The following is a 23,804-nucleotide window of genomic DNA, read 5'->3' as shown; positions in this document are numbered from 1 at the left end:
CGGTAAGTCTAAAACAAACCAGAGCAACAAGTCAAACTCGGCAAATCGGAGTCTTAGTCTTCGTCTTTAGGAAACACAAAAGTAAGTCAAACTCGGCAAATCGGAGTCTTAGTCTTCGTCTTTAGGAAACACAAAAGTCGAAACCACAACAACCGCATTCAACACATTGCACGCTGCATAACCTGCACCTTGTGTCCCTGCACACTGCACCTTGCACCAGCACAGAAAAAGGACGTTTGGATTCTTTGGAACACCTTGTGTCCCTGCACACTGCACCTTGCACCAGCACAGAAAAAGGACGTTTGGATTCTTTGGAACAGCTGAACGAAGTCACCGTTATCGCGGCCATTGACGAACAAGGATAGGGTTTGGCGGGCACCCAATCCATTTATTAAATGATTCAAATTCGAATTAAGCCATGTATAAACAAATCACCTAGTGTTGTACCCAAATCCGATTTAAACAGTGACCTATCAAGTTTTGCCACCCCTAAGCTTTGAATTAAAAGAATTTTGGACAAATCAGGTAAGAGTACAACTCCAAGTTCTAAATTTTCAAGTATTCCGCCTCTTAACTTTGCTCCATTCAAATACATCCCTATTATGAAATCAAATTTACTGTTCGATTTTTTTTCATATTCAACATTCAAATTAATTCCGTTGCATCTAAAGATCAAATGATGCCTTTACAGGAATGATAAAACACCTGCTAAGTGTCAAACCCAGAGTTCCTATCAAAACAAGATAGCCCTCCAGCCATTTCATTGAAGTTGCATTCAGTGATCTTTTAATATAATAGCTGGTGGCTGCACAACAGCCTTAAGCTATCATGATCTTCCGAGAGAGCAAATCTTTCAAACTGCAGACAATGACTGAGTTTGATCAGCCAAGTAACAAAGCAAAAAAACAAAATTTTCTCTTTTGAACCCAAAATAAGGCCCCGAGCACGTCATTATTTGAAGTTGCCTGACAACGACAATGTGCAAACCAGTCAAAAGACACCTTAACATTTAACTGACTTCTAAATACTTGGGAGTCCTTGAAAACTTTCTACCAGACACAGGCAATTTCTTATTTGATCCAGAAAATTATATGTCAATCATGAATAGCTGGAACAAGAAAAGAACACAATCAGGGAAGTGTTCGCTGATAGAGAGGCAATGCTCCCAATGCTTCACGCTCTGCATTCTCCCGTTTAACCTGCCATTAAAACCATTTAAATGAATTATAACCTATATATTTAATAAAAATAGGCCCAACAGATAATTTCAGTAAATGCTCACATAATAAGAACATCATGAAACCAAACCCCTCTCTCTCTCTCTCTCTCTCTCTCTCTCTCTCTCAACAGAGATTGATGCATGACGGATAAGAACATAAAGAGCAAACAATGACCCACTCAAAATTCACTAGATTAGATTATTTGTTAGTCGACATCCCAAGTCTGCTTGTTATGAAAATGACATCTACAACTCAAGACATGAGGGCAACGCCGAATGGCTTTACATGAAAGAAAGTGTATTCAGTACTGGATTAATGAATTACTTCAAAACTTGCACACAAGCTGTTTTGGATAATTATCACTGCTTTTTTTTCTTTTCCTTTTTTCTTTATTTTTTTGCATGATAAGAATTACATTATACTCAATGGGGCAAAATATCAACCCCCAAGGACCTTTTGGTATTGTTTCTGTTTTTTGTTTTCTGTATAGTAAAAACCAAATTATGAAAATGTATTACGTTGCCAGCTTTCAACCATTTGCAAAAAAAACTGAAAAATAGATTGAAATGATCACACAAATTTAAATAAAATATCCATAAATTTACACAAAATCTAAAAATAATAAAATTCATTTACAAAATATTTTTGCTGTTTTTCAATTGTTGTGCACAATAATTGAAAATAATAATAATTTAAAATAATTATAATAATTTTATTTTAGTCATAGTATTTTCAATTTGCATTATTTTGTACTTCTATTATTTTAATCATATTTTTTAATTATTATTTGATTTAAGGAAAAAAAAATGAGTATATGTTTAATTAAGTTATTAATTTATTTTAGTTTTAGAATTCTTTACCAAACAGGTTGTTGGCTTTTAGTTTTTAGTTCCTATTTTTAGTTTTTAGTTTTCCTTTCTAGTTTGCATTTTTATAATTTTTGCCTACAGGCACTAGGATAAAAGTGCCAAACTTGTTCCTGCCAGCCAGCAATCACTAAAGTCCTTGACTAGCTCAATCACTGTCCTAACTTTCCTAACATAACACGCTTCCCACCAGCCCCAATATGCATTAATTAATCAAGAAATAATACTTCATGTTCAAAGCAAAGCAAATGAACGGCTGAACGTTTCAAATGGGAGCAAATGTCCTAATATTAATAAATCCACAAGCATCACATAAGATGCTTACATGCAATGCAAGATGTTAAATATATACATATTTAAAAATGGCAAATAAGATTGCTTCAAGCCAACTATCACCCTTGATCAAGGCACATGCATGGGCTGTACCACTCTAGGCCAAAGCCTAGCCAAGCCTACTAGCCCAAAGTACTTAAGACAAGTTGCCTGGTACTCGGTAGTGTGTGGCACCCTCTCCAACTAATATAAGGATTGATTTTGGTATCACAATCTCACCAACTCAAAGTACATAACATGCTTGTCACATCACATCAACCCAACATGTCATCAGCCCAAGATCCCACCAAGCGAATTGGGCTTCGAAGGGTGGCTCATATGGATTCTAGGGGTGGCTCCAACCACTAGATGCAGCAACTAACTCCACAGAACAATTTGCTCACACTTGTCGCTAGTGTAGGCCTTGATACCATTGTAGTGCTAGCCCAAGAGCTTTTAGGCCAACTAAACAGCCCAAAATGTTTAAGCCAAAACTGGCCTCATAGTAGGCTTGCCCAAGCTTCTAAGCCCCACAAATATCCCCTCCACTACTGGCATGGCAAAGTCTATACGAATCAGGTGTGCACAAAATATTTGCTTACTAGTTGTGTTACAAGGAGGCATGATAGCACTGCTAGCGTCACAATCATAGGCTTAGCCAAAAACATAGAATTAAAAAAGATAAAATAAATCACTTGATCATGAAACATAATGTCAACAGCATGTACAAAGAAAATGCACATAATTCACATAAATCTATTTTGATATGTTTTGAACTATACAATTAAGAGATACGTTTCAAATGAGGGTACTATAAAATCAAATTGATTTTTTATCCTGGGAGATTCACTATAGAAGCTATATATCTTTCATTAAGATTACTAGAAAAGTTTAGGGAATAGAAGAGGGACTGACATATGATTTTTATTGATTTGAAAGAAAGCCTATCATAGGGTAGCTAGGGAAGTTCTATGGTGAATTTTATATATATATATATATATATATATATAATTATATATAATAGAGAGAGAGAGAGAGAGAGAGTATGAAATAGATATACCGATGTCATCAAGGACATGTATGATAGTGTAATGAGTAAAGACTACCATTAGGATGGAGAGTCTTGAGAATTCCCAATCACAATAGGTGTACATCAAGTATCTTCTTTGAGCCCCCATCTTTTTGCTCTAGTGAAAGATGAACTCCCTAAGAATATCCAAAACGAGGTTCCATGGTGTATGCTGTTTGCAGATGATATTATCCTGATTGATGAAACTAGGGGTGAAGTAGAAATCAATGTTAGATTTATGGAGAAAATTTAGAATCTAGAGATTTTAGAATAAGTAGAAATAAAACAGAATATATGAAATCTAATTTTGGCCATGATACGAGGAATATTAGAGAGAATATTAAATTTAGTAGTCAAGAAATTTATAGCAATTATAGTTTTCAATATCTTAGAACTATTATTACAAGTTCAATGAGAAATCGAAAAAGATGTAATATGGATCAGAGTGTGGGGCAACCAAGGTCTTAAATTTTGATTTCGACTCAAGTTTCGAAGCTCCAAAAGAACGGAGATTTCGATGAAAATTTCAATTTCGATGTCAATTTCAATTTCGATTTAAAAAAATAATGGAAACTAGTAGTAAAGCATGGAATTCTTTGTGAGACTTTAGAAATGGTTAAAAAATATAATAATATAAGTTTTAAGACTAATATATTACAAATTAAATACATCTATATTTTGTATAGGGTGGAAAAGTTGTAAAATAGTATGTGTATCAAACATGTTTGTAAGATAATGTACATTAAACAGATTCAGTTAATGCAAATGAAATTCATAATTCATTTAAATATTATTTATTATACAAATATTGATAATTTAGACATGAATGGCTAAATAAAATATTACTATAAGTTTATTTTTTCATATAATTTCAAAAACACTTGTGGTAACCTTTTGTTTCAATAAAATAAATTAAAAGACAAATTTCACTTCACTCTTGAATCTCTCATTTGAATTTCGACGAAATTTCATTGTGTAGTTAAAATTTTGCCAAATTTCGCTAAAATTTCGAGATTTCGATAAATTTCGGATGATTCGTTGAGATTTCGACAGAAATCATGCAAGACGGAAATCGACTGCCATTTCGATTTCGAGGGTGATGGAAATCGAAAATTTCGACAGACATTTCGACAATTTTGTGGAAATTTAAGACCATGGGGGCAACTAAGAAACAACATATCAAAAAAGTAAAAGTTTCCAAAAAATGAATGCTAAGATGGATGAGTGGTATAACAATAAAAGATAAATTAAAGAACGAACGCATACACAATAAGTTGGGCATAGCACCTGTAGAAGATATGATTAAAAAAAAAAAGGCAGCTTAGATGGTCTAGGCATCTAAAGCACAAGATAAATGTTGTACCAATGAGCAGGAGTGGGCTAATTACTATTAGTCGTAGACTCATAGTAGGAGTAGGGTAGACCTAAGTCCTAAAATAACTTGGAATAGTGAAGAGCGACTTAATAGCCCTTAAGTTGTTTGAGGAAAATGTCATCAACCATGTGAATTGGCGGAAAAGGATTCATGTAGCTGACCTCATCCACTGGGACTTATGGCTTAATTTGTTGTTGTTTTAATTGCAGATTAATTGATTAAGCATATTTGGACTTTTACTCCTTCAAATAAAGGTTCAACTAAACAATATCAATAAATGCACAACATAGGATGGGAATATTCACCAAACTCGAGCACTGAGAATTTACCAATAAATGGAATAAGATCAAACTAAATTTGGAATCATAAGACAATTTGATCAAATCGCACACTAAACAACTATCATCCTTGGCCATGAAAAATATATAACTTTCAAAGTTTCAAACAAAACTAGAAAAATCACTCTAAATGGATTTTATTTCAAATAAAAAACAGCAAAATACATTGATTTCCCCTAACTTCTACAAATATTTACAAGGACCTTCCCTTGCATCTAAAAAATTTCCAAACCTTACCTGATGGAAGTTCTATAGTGGATTCTAAAGGGAGGAAGATAGTACGCAATAGATATAATGATGTCATTAAGGATATGTATAATAGTGCAACAACTATCATTAGGGTGGAGAGTCTGAAGAATTCCTAATCACAATAGATGTACATCAAGGATATTCTTTGAGCCCTCATTTTTAGCTCTAATGATTGACAAACTTTCTATAGGAGTATTTGAAACAAGGTTCCATGGTGTATGTTGTTTGCAGATGATGTTGTCCTAATTGATAAAACTAGGGGTGTAGTAGAAATACATATTAGATTTATGGAGAGAAACTTTAGAATCTAGAGGTTTTAAAATAAGTAGAAATAAAATAGAATATATTAAATGTAATTCAGTCATGGTAAGAGGAATAATAAAGAAAAGATTAAACTTGATGGTCAAGAAATTAATAGCAATAGTAGATTTTGATATCTTAGACCTATTGTGCAAGCTAAAGGAGAAATCAAAAAAGATGTAATACATAAAGTTAAAGAAGGATGGATAAATAGAGAAGTGCTTTGGGCATGTTGGGTGGTTGTAGAACAGCTATAAGACCAATCATGCTATATGGATCAGAATGTGGGACAACTAAGAAACAATATATCCAAAAAGTAAAAGTTTTGCAAAAATGAATGCTAAGATGGATGAGTGGTATAACATTAATCCCTTGTTTGGTTTGCAGAATCAAGCTTAGAATGGAATCAAATTTCAGGAATGGAATTGCATTCCTACATTTGATTGTGGAATCAAGGACTGAATCGTATTTCAGCTAGAACACAATTCTTGCGAATGGGGAATCGTGTTTCTAGTCTAGATGGGTTGGAATCAATCTTCATTCTACAAAATCAAACTCATTTTATAATTAAAAAATTTATAAAAACAAAAAATACTAATATTACTATTATAATAAAAAAATAACTAATAATAATATTTTATTATTATAATAATAATAATAACAATAAGAACAATATTAATAATTAAAAAAAGACCACAATAATAACTATTATTTTAAGGATAATAATTATTATAAAAATAATAAAAATAGTAATAATAATGATAAAAAATAATAATTACAATAATAATCACTATTATGAAAATAATCAAACAAAAATAACAACAAATAATAATAATACTAATTGGTATTATTATAATTAAAACAATAACTACTAATAACAATTACAACAACAATAATAACAAATAATAACAATATTTATTACCGTTAAAATAATAAGAACAACAAGAACAATAAAAATAAAAAAGGCAAAAATAATAATTATTGTTATTTTAAGGATAATAATTATTATAAAAATAACAAAATAATAATGACTAATTATAATTACAGTGGCAATAATATTTACTACCATAAAAATAAAAATAACAACAAGTACAATAATAATAAATTAATAATAAAAAGAAAAAAATTACTATTATTTTAAGGATAATAATTAGTATTAAAAAACAAAAAAAAATAATAACAGCAATGAAAAAAAATATTAACACTAATAAAAATCATCATTATAAAAACATAGAAATAAAAAATTAAATAATTATGTATTAAGAGCCATTGAAGAATGCCAAATGTTGGAAAGAAATTGAAATTGAATTCCTACAGTCATTCCATATTACTAACAAAACGCAGTAATTTCAAAAGCAATTTCATTCCTAACTTGATTCAATTCCTCGCCCGATTCCCTTCCTATTTCAATTCCATTTCGCAAACCAAGTGAGGAGTAAAATATAAATTAAAGAATGAACACATTTGAGGTAAATTGGGCATAGCACCTGTAGATGATAAGATAAAGGAGGAGCAACTTAAATGATTAGGGCATCTAAAACACAAGCTAAATTGTGCGCCAATGAGGAGGAGTGAGCTAGTTACTATTAGTCATAGTAGGAGTATGGTAGACCCAAGGTTGTCAAAATCAGGATCCTATGTGGGGTCGTTGAAGGGGTCTGCAAGATCGTATTGTTGAATCGGATCATAGTGATCAGATCGTAGAATCAGATCGAGAATCATAAGATTCTACTTTCAATGTAAAATAAAAATTTTAAAAATTATATATGTGGAACTTTATGACAAGTCTTGAGACTAAAAGCTTGGTTAGTAACTCAGTAATTATAAGAAGTTAAAAATACAATAACAAGAAGAAGAAGAAGAAGAAGAAGAAGAGGAAGAAGAAGGAGGAGGAAAATAGAGCTCACTTTAAGTTTCCCTTGAAGCTGTTCAAGAAGCAGATCTGTTTTGAAGCATACCTCTGCAGCTCCACTGGACCAGCTGGCTTGGCTCTTTTCATGGATGCTGCTGATCAAACAACAAGAACTCTGTGTAGAAGAGGACTGAGTTGTTCTTGTCGAACACCAAAGAAAGAAGAGAACTGAGGACTGAGTTTTTGTCGAACACCAAGAACTCTGATTGTTGAACACCAAAGAACTGCTGATGGAACACCAAGACTGCTGGCTGCTGTTGATCAAACATCAGAACCAGATGGAGGGCTTCTTGGTTGTCAAGCAGGAGAGAAATTCAAGTGCTGGTCTGCTGAACCTCAAAGAAGACAAGAGGACTGAGGTGTTGAACTCTAGGGAAGTCAGGTGCAGATTGTACTGAATCTGTTCATCAATGGGGGGCTGGGAGGCATTTTGCCCCAATTTTGAGGACGCCAAATGTAAACCTTTTGGGGCCTTAAGACTGGTAAAAACATGTATTGGGCCTTATTATTAAAGCCAAAAAAGTAGGAGGGGGGGGGTACTTAATTCCAATTTTTGTTGCGACTTGGATCATTTGGGTGAATCTGGATTGTAGAATTGTACGATTCTGCAATCTGGATCACGATTTTAATAACCATGGGTGGGCCTAAGTCCTAAAATAGCTTGGAATAGTGAGGAATGACTTAATAGCCCTTAACTTGTTCAAGGAAAATGTTCACTACCGTGTGAATTGGCAGAAAAGGATTCATGTAGCAGACCTCATCTAATGGTACTTAAGGCTTGATTTGTTGTTTACAGGGACCTCCCCTTACATCTGAAAATTTTCAGACCTTCCCTGCCAGTAACATGAACAAAATGAAACAACAATAAACCAACCATACAAATCACTTTCATTTTCAGACTCATTGTCCCATTTCTTTTTTCCTTAAGTCGACTTCCCTCACTGACCTTCTCACTCGATTCTGCCTTCAGATCATTCAAAGTTTGCACAATACAAAACCATGTTGTGCACAGTCAGAATTAATTTGTTTACCATCAAGAACATTTCTCATTTCAATGTGCATCATTGCTGAACAAACCTTACTAGAACCAAGCCTGATCCGATTTCTTTCCAAGCACTAAGAGACTCGTTTCCACTATTGATCCCCACATAAGATATCTCCGGTCTCTGGTCTCTGGTCTCTGGTCTCAGACTCCTCCTTCTTCTTTTTCTTCTTCTTCTTCTACTACTTCTACTACCACTACAACTACCACTACCACTACTATTATTATTATGGTCAGAGACTTGGAATTCTGACTTTTTACACTTTTGAGTGACGACTAATGAGTGAACTCTAATAATCTAATTGCAGTGGCAGAAAAGCAGAGAATCCTTTTAGTAGCTTACTTTCCTAAAATGTGTTTTTAACTTCTTATACATAACAACCAAGTTTTTAGTCTTAAGCATGGTTTAAAATCATGGTGGTGGGTACCGTAACGTAACAGTAATGGGTGTAACGGGAAGCGGGAGTAGCAGATGTTACATAACGGGAAGCGGGTGTAACGGCCATGAATTTTTTTTGAAGCACGCACAGCCTTGTGCATATTAGCGAACTTGCATGTTTTAAGTTTTTAGCCCTTCTTAGAAAGATTTTTAGTGTATTTTGGATCCTTTAGTTCGTGTAACTATGTTATTTGGTAAGGGCAACAAGTTTACATCGGTTTTAAACCACCATTGATAGAAAAATTACATGTGTGCATATTTATACTGCTCATTGTTCTTATCTGTGATAAATTCTTATGTGTGCTAAATTAATTAATAAAACAAAATATATTATACACTCCATTAATCTATTAGACACATAAGACATATGAATAATACAAATATAAAATAGCCAGAAAAGAAAGAAGGTTGAAGTTGAAAAATATAGAACATAAATATCACATTACTAATATTATCAAAATAAAATATTTTTCTAAGTTAGTATTTTTCAAATTGTTGATTGATGCATCTATTGTTAATATTTAACGAAATAGTAAATTTTGTATCATTGTCATCCTCATTATAATCTTTTCCCCCTCTTGCCACTAGTTAGTATTTTTCAAATTGTTAATTAATGCATCTATATTGACAATGATATATGAAAGAGAGGGAAAAAGTGAGAAGAAAAAGTAAAAAATAAAATAAATTTTTGGTGTAACAGTCCTATAGTGGCTACGTAACGGTCGCGGTCTGTAACGGCCGCGGTGGCTGTGATTTTTCTTCCCATCGATTTCACGGTGTGTAACGGTATCGGTGACCCAAAAAACCATTACGTAACGGTGTTACGTAACAGTCACGGCCTCTATTTAAAACCATGGTCTTAAGAATTGTCATAAAAATCCACAAATAATTTTTTAATATTTATTTGACATTGTAAGTAGATTCTTACTATCCTCGATCCTATCCTACGAACAGATCCTGCAGACCCCTCCAACGACCCAACGTGGGATCCCGATTCTAACAAGCTTGCTGGTCCTTAAATAAACTCTCAATACCGCCATTTACTCAAAGTGATTTTTTTTTTTTTCATCAAAATGGGGTAAAATATATTGATCAAAAGTATACTTGCAAATACTCTAGGCATTCCCAGGGCCAAACAATATACATCAATACCGGGCATAACCGGGGACCAAATATGAGCAATCCTAGATACTTGCTATAGCACTCCAACATCTCATTACAAGCTAATCAAACAAGATACATACCAAATTTATCAAAAACAGCCCTATAAACATATTTTCTTATCACATTAACCAATTCTATAGGGGAGATTACATGATTTTCAACTCTACATCTATTCCTAAAGTGCCATATAAAGTATACCGTCGTAGCAAGAGCAATTCTTTTTCCCGCCGCATGGACACCATTTCCTTTCGTCTCTTTATGTATCCATTTGGTAGCAGCCTTAATGGTAGACATAGATCGTCTAAGGCCCACCCACCCTTTAATTTCTCTCAACACTTCTTCCAAAATTTTGCATTTGAAGAACAAGTGATCCTGAGTCTCCAACTCGTCCTTACAAAAAACACATCTCAGTTCAATTCCTTCCACTTGCAATCTATCACAAGTGGGAAGTTTTCCTTTAACTCCAAGCCAAAGGCAAAAGGCATGTTTAGGTAAGCTCCCATTGAACCATACCCCTTTCACCCAAGGAGCTCTTTGGTTTTTTTCCCTCCAGAAACCATAAATTTGTTTGGCTTTATTTCCCCAATTGTTCATCAACTCAGCAAGATCAGTGCTACCAGCTCTCATTACTATCTGGTTTTTCAAATCCACTAACTTCTTGAAGAGGCATGAATCTCCCTTGTTTGGAGAAGTATCCCATATCTCGGATTCCTTCAGGTAGTAGTGGTGGACCCATTTTGTCCACAAGCTATCCTTCTTTGAGTGAATATTCCAAAGAGTCTTTGTTAATAGGGTGTTGTTCCAATTTTTTAAATCCAGGATACCCAGACCACCTTCAGCTTTCGGCACACATACCTCCTTCCAGGCCACAAGAGCTCTTTTTTTTCCACCTCATAAGAAAACCCTGCAAAGTTTAACTACATGATTCAAAATATTTAGAGGGATCGGGAATATCGCAAGCCAAAAGCATTCTATGCCCTGCACAACAAAATTAATAATCTCAAGCCTGCCAGCATACGATAACGTGTGGCCTGGCCAACACTTGAGCAAATTGGAAATGTTGTCGATGAGGGGTCTATACTGGACTGCATTCAGCCTTGTAGACAGCAGAGGGATTCCCAAGTATCTAAAAGGAAAATCCCCCAATTTCATACCAGAAAACCTCAGCACTTCATCCATAACCGAGCCTTTCAAACCTGCTAGGTAGAGATTTGATTTATTTAGATTGACTGTTAACCCTGAGCGGCATGAAAATTCATTGAGGCAATTTAACAGATATTTGATAGAAGCAGAATCCCCACGAGAGAACAACATTAAATCATCTGCAAAGGCCAGATGAGTTATCCCCAAACTTTCACATTTCGGGTGAAATTTAAAGTCATTCTTATTCTGTATGGAACGAATAAGCCTCGATAGGTATTCAACGCATAGTACAAAAAGTAGGGGAGACGGGGGATCCCCTTGTCTCAAGCCTTTCCTCCCAAGGAAGAAGCCCTTGAACCTCCCATTCAACACAAAATAGAGTACGAAGCAGTTGCCACACACTCCATGATCTAGGTTATCATAATCTCTGGGAATTCCAACAGCTCCAGTAATTCTTTAAGGAAGCCCCAAGAAACTGAATCATAAGCTTTCTTCAAATCCACTTTGATCATACATCGTGGAGAAACTCTTTTTCTAGCATAACCCCTAACCAATTCTTGAACAAGGTAAATATTTTCTATCATACATCTTTGATTAATAAATGCAGCTTGTGCAGGGCATATCAAATCATCAAGAGCAGGTTTTAATCTTGCAGCAATAAGTTTGGATATAAGCTTATAGATAACATTGCAGCAGGAGATTGGTCTGAAATCACTTACAGAATTCGCATGGTTGTGTTTCAGGATCAAGGCAATGCAAGTGTGGTTCAACTGCTTCAAAAGTTTTCCATTCAGGAAAAATTCCTTAACAGCATTAATAAAGTCGGGCCCAACAATGTTCCACACCTTTTTGAAGAACCCCGAAGAGAACCCATCAGGACCAGGAGACTTATCCTCACCAATCCCAAACAGAGCCTCTTTAATTTCCTCGTCAGAAGGGATCATGATCATATTATTTTTCCTAGCATCACTGAGGGCAGGGCCTCTTTTGATTACCTGTATATTAATTCTTGAACATTCATTCTCATTAGCCACCTCATCATAAGATTTAGTATTTTCTCCATTCTACTTCAAGATAGACGTGATATGGTTTCTGTTTTTGTTCCTTTTTAGCACTGCATGAAAGAAGGAGGATCCTCTGTCACTGTACTTTAAGTATTTACTCTTGGCCATCCGGGAAAGGAACATTTTGTTTGCCTCCCCCAATTTTTTTGCTATGTCTCTTTTAGATCTCATCACCTTTTTCAATTCTTCACAGTCAGGAGTATCATGTAGCTTCTCTTGGGCCTCCACGAGGTCATCACAAGCTTTCCGAGCACGAGATGAGATATGGGAGAAGTGCAAGGCATTAAGAGTACGTAAAGGTTTCTTAAGCATCTATAGTTTCCGAGTGAGGAAAAACTGACTACTCCCCACAAAATCCATCTGCCAACCCACTCTAACCTTATCCTGAAAGTCAGGATGGGTAGTCCACATATTGAAAAATTTAAAAGGAGGCCTGCCCAACTCCGGATCAGAAAACAAAGAGACAAGAGCAACAGAGTGGTCAGAAATACAACCAGGAAATTGGAAATTAGCATGCACTTTTCAATCAGTAAGGAACTAGTCTTGGTTAATCATAACTCTATCTAGCTTACACCAAACCGTGCCATTTGTCTAGGTAAGGTGGCAACCCGAGGAATTAACATCTGATAACCCTACAACATTAAAGCAATCACTCATATCCTTCAATTCATATTCAGATACAGTCGCTCCATTTCGTTTTTCTTCATTGCTCAGCACACTATTGAAGTCACCCAAAAGAAGCCAAGCACCAGGACCAGAGCAACTTGTCTGAATGATATCTTCCCACAACACTCTTCTTCCCACAAGGGAATTTAGGCCATATACAAAGCTAATTAGCATCTCATTTGTTGTCACCCTACACTTTACCAGACAGTGAACAACTTGAGCACTCAAATGGTGGACCTGCACGTCAACCTGGAGGGGGTTCCACAGGACAACAATTCTCCCAGCCCGATGACATTCAAAGTTGTTAACTTGCTCCCATTTACTAAATTTTTTTCCATCATTGTTTCCAGTTTTTCCTTTGACATCTTTGTTTCCAAAATTCCCATCATATCGATTTTATTTATTCTAATGAGATCTACTATCCCTTTTTGCTTCAAGGGCCTATTTAGTCCCCTGATATTCCATACGGCTACCTTCATTTGGATAGAGAGGGCACTGGCCCTCCTTTCTTGTTTGGTTGTGTCTGTCCACCTCCTTTCTTACCAGATTTCTTGGACTTTCCACTAATAAATCCATTGATCACTCCTTTACTGATCGGACAGGAGATGCCACCCTTGCCATGACCAACAGGTTTCAGTGCACATACCATCTGCTGGGGCTCATCTTGACAGGGATCAAGAGCTCGAACAGAAGTTTTAGACACTCCCCCAACCCTCCCATCTGGAAACTTAGGAGAACAAGCAGCATCAGTCACATTTTCCACTTCAACACCACAAGGGATAGCCTCAGTGCACTTCTGAATCTTACCATTTGATTTGCTACCATCCATCTTCTTCATCTATGAATCCACACCATCAGCCTCAGCCAGATTGTTGGAGTGACATTCAAACCCTGTTTCAGGGAATAGATCACACACCTTGCTACTTTGGTGAACAGAATGCATCAACCCCATAGGCCCGCAGCACGATGGCACATGGGACTGACAAATAGGATCCACAGCAAAACCAAACCTCCTTTGAACAGAAAAATCATCACCATCTTTTACCATTTCATCACTCGCCAGATTTTTTTCCTTCACATTACCCTTCATCTCAGTAGGCACTGCAACAGATTTCAGATATTCACCTGCTTTAGCCCCTACAGCTTTACCTTTCCTGAGACTACAAAAGTTGACAATGTGGCCGATATGTTTACAAAAAGTACAGAACCTTGGAAGGTTTTCGTATACAACCTCCTATACCATCACATCATCATCCGAAAGGAAAAGCTTCACTGAGTTTTTTATGTCTTTCGCGACATCCATCTCCACCAGAGTGATTTGCATAGATTTCCACAGGACAAACACCTTCCCTCTCCAAACCGCAATTCAGATATGTTAGCCAATGCAAGAGAGCCATCTAAGTCAGCCTTGAAACCTAGATTTTGACTCTGGTTTTTAAGAAGCCTCCCTATCTAACCAAAATGAAATATCTTTTGTCTTCTCCAGCAGCCTTCAAACCTTGTTTCTGGGCACAATCATCAATATTCCCCATGTCATCCTTGAAACCTAGATTTTGACTAACTGTTTTTAAGAAGCCTCCCTATCCAACCAGAAAAAATATATTTCTCCCTCTCCAGCTGCATCCAAACCTTGTTTCTAGGCACAGCCATCAATATTCCCTACTCTTGGCACAAATGAGTCACTCCACTAGCTGCACCAGAATGGCCTTGACTGAAGCATGCAGTGCCTTAAAACAACCCTATTGTGCACTTGCGCATTGCTTCCATGCAATTGATTGACCTCAGTTGAAAAAGAAATAATCTCTGCAAAAACCCTAACTTCAAGCCAAGGACTGTGGTCAAATCATCTTCTCCCAGTACTTTCATACCAATAAACTATAGCTGCAACTCCACTATCACTCTGATTACCTGATTCTTGCCATGAGATGAAATTGTACCACCATGGTAGACAAAATGGATTGTTTGAACCACTTATAAGTGCTGAAAGGGAAAAAATGCTGAAGTAGATGAAGTACTAAAAATCATAAGTATTGTTTGGTTGTCTAAGAAAATAAGTACCAGTACTACTTGTAAAATAAGTACTATTTAGCCCCTCACCTTTATAACAAGTAGTGAATCCCAAATATAAATTTAAGAATATTATCTTTTAATAAAATGGTGGTAGTCTCACTGCACATAAATATAAAGAAATTAAAATTACAACAAAATATTTTAATTTTTAAAATTTAGTTACAAAAATATATTACTAATTTTACTAAAAAAATATATAAATTATATAAAACAATTAAAACATAATTTACATCCTTATAAGTTAACAAATATCTTAGTCTATAAATTTAATTATATATTTATTAAAATATAAATTTTAGTTATAATAATATATTAAAATTTTTATTAAGTTGCAATTTATAGCTATTAAAATAGTAACTTAAAATTTTAAAAACATAAAATTATATATTTAATTTATTACTAGCCATGGGCACACACTTTGTGCGTGGTCCATGGCTCTCCATTTTTTAAAACTTTAAAAAAATTATAAAGAAAATAACAAACAATTAAATAGTATAACATCATTTTTGGATAGTCGTAGATAACTATAGGGATATTTTGGGATAATTACAAGTAGTTATATGGATAAATTTGACATAATTATAAGGGTATTTTGGGATGATTGTGGATAGTCAAAGAAGTATTTTAGAATAATCATTGCTAGTTATAAAGATAAATTTAATATTTTTTAAAGAAGACACCAAAGGGAGAATCCCATTAATAGTATTAGAGATGCTCCATGGCTCTTCATTTTTTAAAACTTTAAAAAAAATTATAAAGAAAATAAAAAATAATTAAATAGTACAAAATCATTTTGGGATAGTTGTAGATAATTATAGGGATATTTTACGATAATTATTATATAGATAAATTTGAAATAATTATAAGAGTACTTTGGGATAATTGTGAGAAATTAAAAGAGTATTTTGGAATAATTATTAGTAGTTATAAGGATAAATTTAATATTTTTGAAAGACGACGCCAAAGGAAGAATCCCATTTATAGTGTTAGACATGCTCCATGGTTCTCCATTTTTAAAAACTTTAAAAAAAATTATAAATAAAATAACGAATAATTAAATAGTATAAAATCATGTTGGGATGGTTGTAGATAATTATAGGAATATTTTAGAATAATTATGGGTAATTATATGGATAAATTTAACATAATTTTAAGGATATTTTGTGATAGTTGTGGGTAATTAAAAGAGTATTTTGGAATAATCATTGATAGTTATAGGGATAAATTTGATATTTTTGAAAGAATACACCAAAGGAGAATTCCCTTTATATTATTAGAGGACATAATTTTATAAATTAATATAAAATTATAATTACTATATTAAATACTATATATATTTTTTATTAAAATAATTTTTATATTTGAATAATGAATTTATAAATTTATATAATTATAATTACTATATTAAATTTTATACATAATTTTTTAGTATATTAATTTTTATATTTGAATAATGAATGAATCAAAATAACAAAATTATAAAATATATCAATTATATTAAAAATTATTAAACATTGTTGGCCAAAAATACGGATTAACTATAATGCAGTAGCCCTTACAAAAAGTGTCAAGGTATCCTCAGCTACTTATAAAAACTCACTAAAAATATGTTTTTTTAAAGAACTTCATGCAATAAGAATTTTTTAAACATACTAATCAATGGCTAAACAACACCCCTCAACCACATTGTTACACCCAACTCTTTTCTTCTTATCCAAACTGCACCAGCATAGTTATCAAATCTGGATCATGCGACCCAACAATCCTACAATCCAAACTTGCCTAATAATCCGGATCTTAAGAAGAATCTTAATCAAGTAGGATCTTAGTAGGATCCTATCTAGATCGTTAGGATCTTAGGATCGCGATCCTACTTACTATCTTACAATCCTACTAATCCTACACTTGTGCAATAGAATACGGATTTTTCCCATTTAGGATTTTACAGAAAATGGCCCAACATTTTTTTTTATTGGTGCAAACACTTTCCTTTTGCGATAGACACAAAATTTGGTCCAGTTGGCTCAAATGCATCAAAATTAGAGTAAAATAATGAGCATATTCTGGGATTTGTTCAATCTAAGTCAAATATAGCAGCTGAGCATCTCTTTAAAGCTCTCTTCCTTCAAAATAGAAAGCTCTCTAAGAGCTTAGAGTTCTTTATGGGCAAATCCTTTGTTGTCTATCAGTAAGCTCAGACTGTTCCTTCTTCCAGCAACAGCAGAGGCCAGATAAGAGCTTTGAGATCAGCAGAGAGCTTTAACAAATAGGGAGTTGCACACTTAGGCTAAGAGCTCAAAGTTACAAGCTTGTAACAATTAAGCATTATCTTTGTTTTTTTTGTTTTTTTTTTTTTTTGTTTTTACTTTCTTCCTCTTCTTTTTCTCTTATTATTGACAAGCCAAAGACCTATATTTTTTACCAAATACCTATAGTTCTTCCTTCAACCAAAGAGCTTTTCTTTTCCTCCTTTCTTCTTCTCCTCCTTCTTCTTCTTCTAAACCATAGAAGCTGAGAAATTTACATCAGTTTACTGAATTAAGATTACCAATTTTTCCTTCCTTTTTCTCTTCATTATTTTTGCTTTCTTTTTAATTACAATTATTAAATAGATAAGCTACAACTGAAGCAAACTGGAGTAGACATAGATCAAGAAATTCAAAAATAAAGACTGAGAGTTCAGAATAGTATTCAACAACCTTTTTTGATTCAAGCAACTAATAAATCCGTACCATAATGGAAAGACGATTGCTGTGTTTCAGTTCAGCAAATAAGACAAATTCTGGGAACCACGGCAACTTAATTCTCAAATCAATACCTATTTGGGCACAATTTCAGAACATTAACAATGGATTTCTGCTAACTTCTCGCGTCTTTAGCTGCGATGGAGGGACTAGTAGGCACCGCGAGGTCAACTCCTCAAAGCCCTAGCCTCCAAATCTTCAAACCCTAGTTGGTCTTGAGCTGAGTGACTGAATCTGGAGAGAAATCTTTCTCAAAGATAAAATGCTAAAATCCCTCCTCGAAAATTGCCTGAAGACTCCTAGTTATACTAAGGTTGAAGCTTTCAAGAGAAGCCAACTCCTATTTCGCACATAACCCACTCTAAAAGCCACTTATGTTCTATAGCCCCACCAAAAATAAATCCCCTCACAAAATTACCCCTGAATATTACAAAAGAGACCCCCAAAACTAATTTGACCAAAAGGAACCCCAAATTTCAAAAATTACAAAAAAAACCCTAGCGTCTATAAATAGCGACATTTATATAATTATAAATTAAATAAAAGACTGTTGATTGCATCACAATAGTCTGCCATTTGCAAAGCACTTGTAGTTCAGACTATTCAGAACTTTTTAGGGTCAAAATTGTTGAAGGAAAACTCCACTAGATGCTAGCTAGCAAGCTAGCTACATCCTTAAAATTTTTTAAAATTTCTTAAATTTACTACCAAGTTTTTTGGATTATTTCATTGAGAGTTGTCATAAAATGCCAAATATATAAATTTTTAATTTATTTTACAATGTAAGTAAAATCTTATGATCCACAATCCGATCAATCCAATTGTACGGACCCTCCCAATGATCCTATGTAGGATCCCGATTCTAACAACCTTGTGCGCTAGAACCCTATGTTTCATCAAATCAACAATCGACTGCAATGGCGCCACAAAATCTCCATCTGAAACAATCAAACACCGCCCCCCCCCCCCCCCCCACGAAAATTAAAATGGAACGACCTTGTTCCCTCAAGCTTCAATCTAAACCCAAGAACTTACTGCTTCTAGTCCACCAGAGTACCACCCAATGCCAACAATTCCTAAATCTCTCCAATGATAAAGCCACTCCAAAAGCACAAAAACCAAGGACAAAACACTCAAAAACCCAATGACCAGCCAATAATGAGACCCTAATCCACAGACTCACTCCAGGATTTAAATCCTACAAGAACATTAAATCGTTGCTGCCAACTTTCTCCAATCTAAAATCAAAGGAATCGTTGCTGCCAACTTCTCCAGTCTAAAATCAAAGGACTTGCCGTACAATCTAGACTGTTTTCAATACAAATCCTCCACCTTTACTTTCAAAAATCTAAAGCAATCACCAAGAGAATCGAGTGAGATGTGCGCAAGAGGAAGAGAGTCATTAGAACAAAAGTAAGCAAAAAAAAAGAAAAAGAAAAAAAAAGATCCCTAGAAGGAGAAAATGCTGTTAAAGCTAGCAACCAAGTTGACATAGGAGGGTGCTGGTATCACAGGTATGTTAGAAAAAAGATTAGTGAGGCAACTTGGGAAAATTATACCCACTAAAAGTGTTGTTTCTCTTTTAAAACCAGTAGAGAGAAATTAGTGGAGGAAAATATCAACACCCATCAGGAATTTTAGGTATTTTACCAACTTCAATTTTATCAATTTTATCCTATATTTTTATTTTATGCTTCCCTTTTCACCGTTCTAAAAAATGTGTATGCGTGTGTGTATGAAAAACAAGAGAGTTGTAGCAAGGTTAGAAATTAAGAATAAAAATGTATTCAAATATGATTGAAAATTAAATAAAATTAAAGGTTAATGGCAAGTAAAAAAATCTGACCATTAAATTGCTATGTATTTTGTTTTCTTCCTCATTTTACTTAACAACAAACAAGAAAGAGTAGATTACTTCATATTTTCCTTTCTTTCATGTTTTCCGAATTCAAATGGATCCTAAAGAGCAAAGAATAATAGAAGGGGAGACAAGATGTTCAAATGGATCCTAACAGAATAGGAGACAAGATGGCAAATGGCATAACAGTCAATTACACATCAACAGATTGCTGCTTTCATAATTGACAGCCAACTAATGTGCATGCTAAAACTAAATCTCAAGGGTTATTGTAATTTTCTAAATGTGTGAGGGGGTTCCTTTAATGTGGGAACAACTCAAAGAAGAAAAGTATCTTTTACCCCCCAAAAAAAAGTAATAATCAAGGCATATTTTGAAAAATATAATAGATCAAAACAAAAGGATACACTAAGAAGGAAATACATCAAAACAGGAAATATATATAGATTCATACAACTTATTTTCAAGAAGCACTTACAAAAGCCAGCATATCCTGAAGATAGCTTCTGAATGGTGTCTGCAAGGCCTGCATGAACCAAAAGTTAAGTTCAAATATTTATTAAGTACATGCAAAATAAAAAAATCTGTTCAATTGCTTGGTTCCCAAAAATTGGGAAGTTCACAAGAGGTTTTGTCTCATGATTATAGCAATATGAGTCGCATTCTTATTTCTTCTTGCATTGCTCAATGGCTTAGAGCTTATAGAATAAATAATTTGGTTTCTTTGGTGAATGTTGGCAGTGCCTGAGCTATTTGGAGGCCTTTTTCTTGACTTCTCTCAGAAAACCACTTTGCCTCTCCAAAAAAAATAATAATATAGCTCAGCCACTAGCAGCTGTTCTTGGCCTTCGCATCTATTTTGGAACAAAATTGTTTTCTTTGCATTGCTTCTTTGTATACTCCATAGTACAGTCGCATATGGCGCTAGGAAAAATGGGAACAAAGACCCCGGGATGACCCCAAGGAATCATCTGCCACCCATGGAATTCAAACCAAGGACCTATACTTCTCAAGGTGCATGTGGTCGCCGCCTGGCTTATATCCAACAATGAATCTAAAAATCTAATGACTCAAGCTTTTGAGTCCTATTGGTATTCATTTATACCAAGCCCAAGGCCATGTGAGGGCTCCCCACACAACATGCAGTTAATCATCAAACTAAAAGGATATAAATTTTAAATTATGAGACAAATATATAGATTCCCACTTTTTAACTTCCGTTTTTGATTGATAAGTTCACGAGTAGACCAGCAACAACAATAATTGGTCGAGAAACATCAGACAGACCAATCCAGTTCTGCTCATGCTTTTTTTAAATAATCGAAACCAGAAATGAAAATAAAATAAAAATACCTGAAGATGCTCCGGAAGGTACTCGTGTTTCATAGAGAGATCCATGGCGCGCTTGAGACGCTGGGTCCTGGCATCGACGACCGCGCGGGGAAGGCGATCCAGGGCAACCTTAATGTCCAAATCTTCCATCGGATCATGCAGATCATCGTATCGAAGCCCTAGCAAATATAAAACGCAAGGCCATGAGATCAACACAAACTGCGTCCAAAACCCGAAGACGGGGAAATGGAGAGAGTGGTGTGGGAAACCCTAACCGTATTTGCGAAGACGTTTAGAGACGGCTTTCATGTGCTGAGCTGCAAACCAGTTCTTCGATGGAGACAGGAAGGACTGAATCCAAGACGGTGTAGCCATTTCCTCGCTCTCTCTGTCTCTCTCTCTCTCTCTCAAGGCGATCAACTGTACACGATTCAGAGGAAGAACCAATCCTCACCGCTTACGAAGATGGGTATGAAGCATATTCTTGACCTTCGGCTTCGAAGAAACGGGTTTCGCGATCCAACTCAATCGGGACCGTTCGATTGGTTCATGGATTAGGTTCTATAAAGCACTTTTAATTCACAATTGTGACCAATCATTATATACATTTTTATAATTAATTAGATTTTTACAAGATTAACAAAAATTATTTGACTTCGAGTTGGAACATTCATAACTATATAATATTTGAAACAAATTATTAGCCCTTACTACGTCCTTCATAAAGCAAAATTTTGGTATAGTACCTGCATATAAAGACTCCAAGTTTGGATTGAAGTGGCCCATGCCATTGTTTTTGAAACACAAGTATAAGAGAGACAATTCTTCGTACGCCGTAAACATTATGAATTTTCCATTTGTAGTCTTCATAAAATAAAGATTGGTGTAGTACATGCAAATGAACTTAATAAGACAGCAGGTTTGGGGTAGAGATTCGGAAAAATTTAATTTATGAAAATAGTAAAAGAAATGAAAATAAAGAGAAAGAAAAGAAGGAAAATGAGGGCATCAGTAAGGATTCATCGACGAACTCATGGTCTTCATCGACGAATGTCCTTCTAGGTCTCGTCGATGAAGTACACATGTCTCGTCGACGAGGAGATATCGAGAGCAGAGAATTTCAGGCTATTAAGGGTTCATCGACGAACCCGTTACATTCGTCGACAAATGTCCTTTTGTGGTTCGTCGACGAGTATACGTGTCTTGTCGACGAATGCACGTGGCCAGCGATCTATATATATGTTAAAATCATATTTCAGCGAGGAAATTCATTTCCTTTTCACTCTCTCTCTCTAACCTTCGGTTCGTCCCCCTTCTCTCTTCGATTCCGCCTCCGTTTCAGCCCATTTCGACGATTAGAAGTCACCATGGGGTTCGTGTGGAGATTCTCTACAACTTAACCGAGCGAATTGTTGATTTAGAGTCCTTGGGCACCACTTCAAAATCAGAGTAAGTAAGGTATTTTAGGGTTTAAGTATTTATTTGGAGTATATAGGGTCTAGGAAATCCTAAATGAGAAATATTCTCGGAAATAAGTTGATTGATTTGGGGAAAATGTGAATTTCAGGATTTTGAGTTTTGAACGCCACGGACGTAGGATTTGGGTTTTAGTGGGTATCTCAATAAGTCAGGTAAAGGGAATAAATTACAACAGTTATTTTTAAGAAATGAATTGTTGATTTAAAGTATGTGAAAATGAAATATGATATTTTGCCTTTGGTTATTATGTTATAAATATTATATCAAAATTGTGTGGCTTGAGAAATATGAGATAACAAGTTTATACTGGGAATGTAATTGAAATTGGGATATATGATTTGTGCTGCGGAAAATTAGATTATGAAATATATATACTAAACTATTTTATACAGAAATGAAGTTACGAAAATTTAATTATGTTTTATATACATAATTGTGATGAAATGAGATTTTTATATGGAAATGATGAAAAGTGACGTACAGAATGATTTTATAGAAAAACGAAGAAATATATATATATATATATGCAATTTACTGAGAAATAATGAAATGTGGTATATTAATATGTTTTATTGAGAAATGTTGAAATATGCGAGATGAGATATACACTATTATAAGAATGGAATGTGTACAGAAAATGATGAGAATACTACTAATGTGATGAGATGAATGTGAATACTAAATCATGAATACTGAATTGAAAATATTGAAATGTGAATATGGAAAGGTGGAAATGAGTACCCTAATGGATTGTTGTTGATAGAGAGCACAGTACTATTGCTAGTAAGGTGATAGTGCAACCACATGGTCTCGTGGAGAGTGTGACGAGACAGTCGAATGGGCCTACAAAGGGTTGTGATGCCCTCCTGAGGTCTGGACCAAGATTGGATAGGTCATTTGTACTACAAACACGTCCCCTCTTTATCTAACCAGGTAGGCCAACTGCAGTTAGGTCCAGCCTTCGGGCCGCACAACCCAGTCATGGGGGAAGCATGACGATGAGATGAGAATATCCTCAGGGCAGCTATGAGTTACAGACACGTAGTGGATTCTATACTGGCGGAAACTCATATGTTGGATTGTGATTACTCATTACAGACACTATAATGAATAGCCATGGGTTACAGACACGTTGTGAAATATACTGGAGGATACCCATGGG

The 23,804-nt window shown here is 34.8% G+C and overlaps 1 protein-coding gene across 1 annotated transcript; it reads right to left on the bottom strand.

Annotated features, from left to right (window-relative positions):
* Positions 1-911: 911 nt before the first annotated feature.
* LOC131158344 (cytochrome b-c1 complex subunit 7-2, mitochondrial-like) lies at positions 912-21,947 on the bottom strand. Its single transcript, XM_058113146.1, has 4 exons — positions 21,439-21,947; positions 21,185-21,342; positions 20,310-20,357; positions 912-1,199 (listed from the first exon to the last, which is right to left on the bottom strand). Exons 1-4 carry the CDS (start codon positions 21,536-21,538, stop codon positions 1,131-1,133), a joined length of 375 nt encoding a protein of 124 aa, XP_057969129.1. The 5' UTR covers positions 21,539-21,947; the 3' UTR covers positions 912-1,130.
* Between the last annotated feature and the right edge of the window lie 1,857 nt (positions 21,948-23,804).

The sequence above is a fragment of the Malania oleifera genome, chromosome 6 (assembly GCF_029873635.1).
Source record: "Malania oleifera isolate guangnan ecotype guangnan chromosome 6, ASM2987363v1, whole genome shotgun sequence".
Taxonomy (NCBI): Eukaryota; Viridiplantae; Streptophyta; class Magnoliopsida; order Santalales; family Ximeniaceae; genus Malania; species Malania oleifera.
This window is presented reverse-complemented; position numbering and strand designations above follow the sequence as displayed.

Bases quoted from the DNA above. Each gene is read 5' to 3' on its own strand.
- LOC131158344 (XM_058113146.1), bottom strand. From the start codon at position 21,538: ATGGCTACACCGTCTTGGATTCAGTCCTTCCTGTCTCCATCGAAGAAC. The intron at 21,343-21,438 runs GTTAGGGTTTCC...TATATTTGCTAG, and splicing joins TAAACGTCTTCGCAAATACG to GGCTTCGATACGATGATCTG. The intron at 20,358-21,184 runs GTATTTTTATTT...TGGTTCATGCAG, and splicing joins ACCTTCCGGAGCATCTTCAG to GCCTTGCAGACACCATTCAG.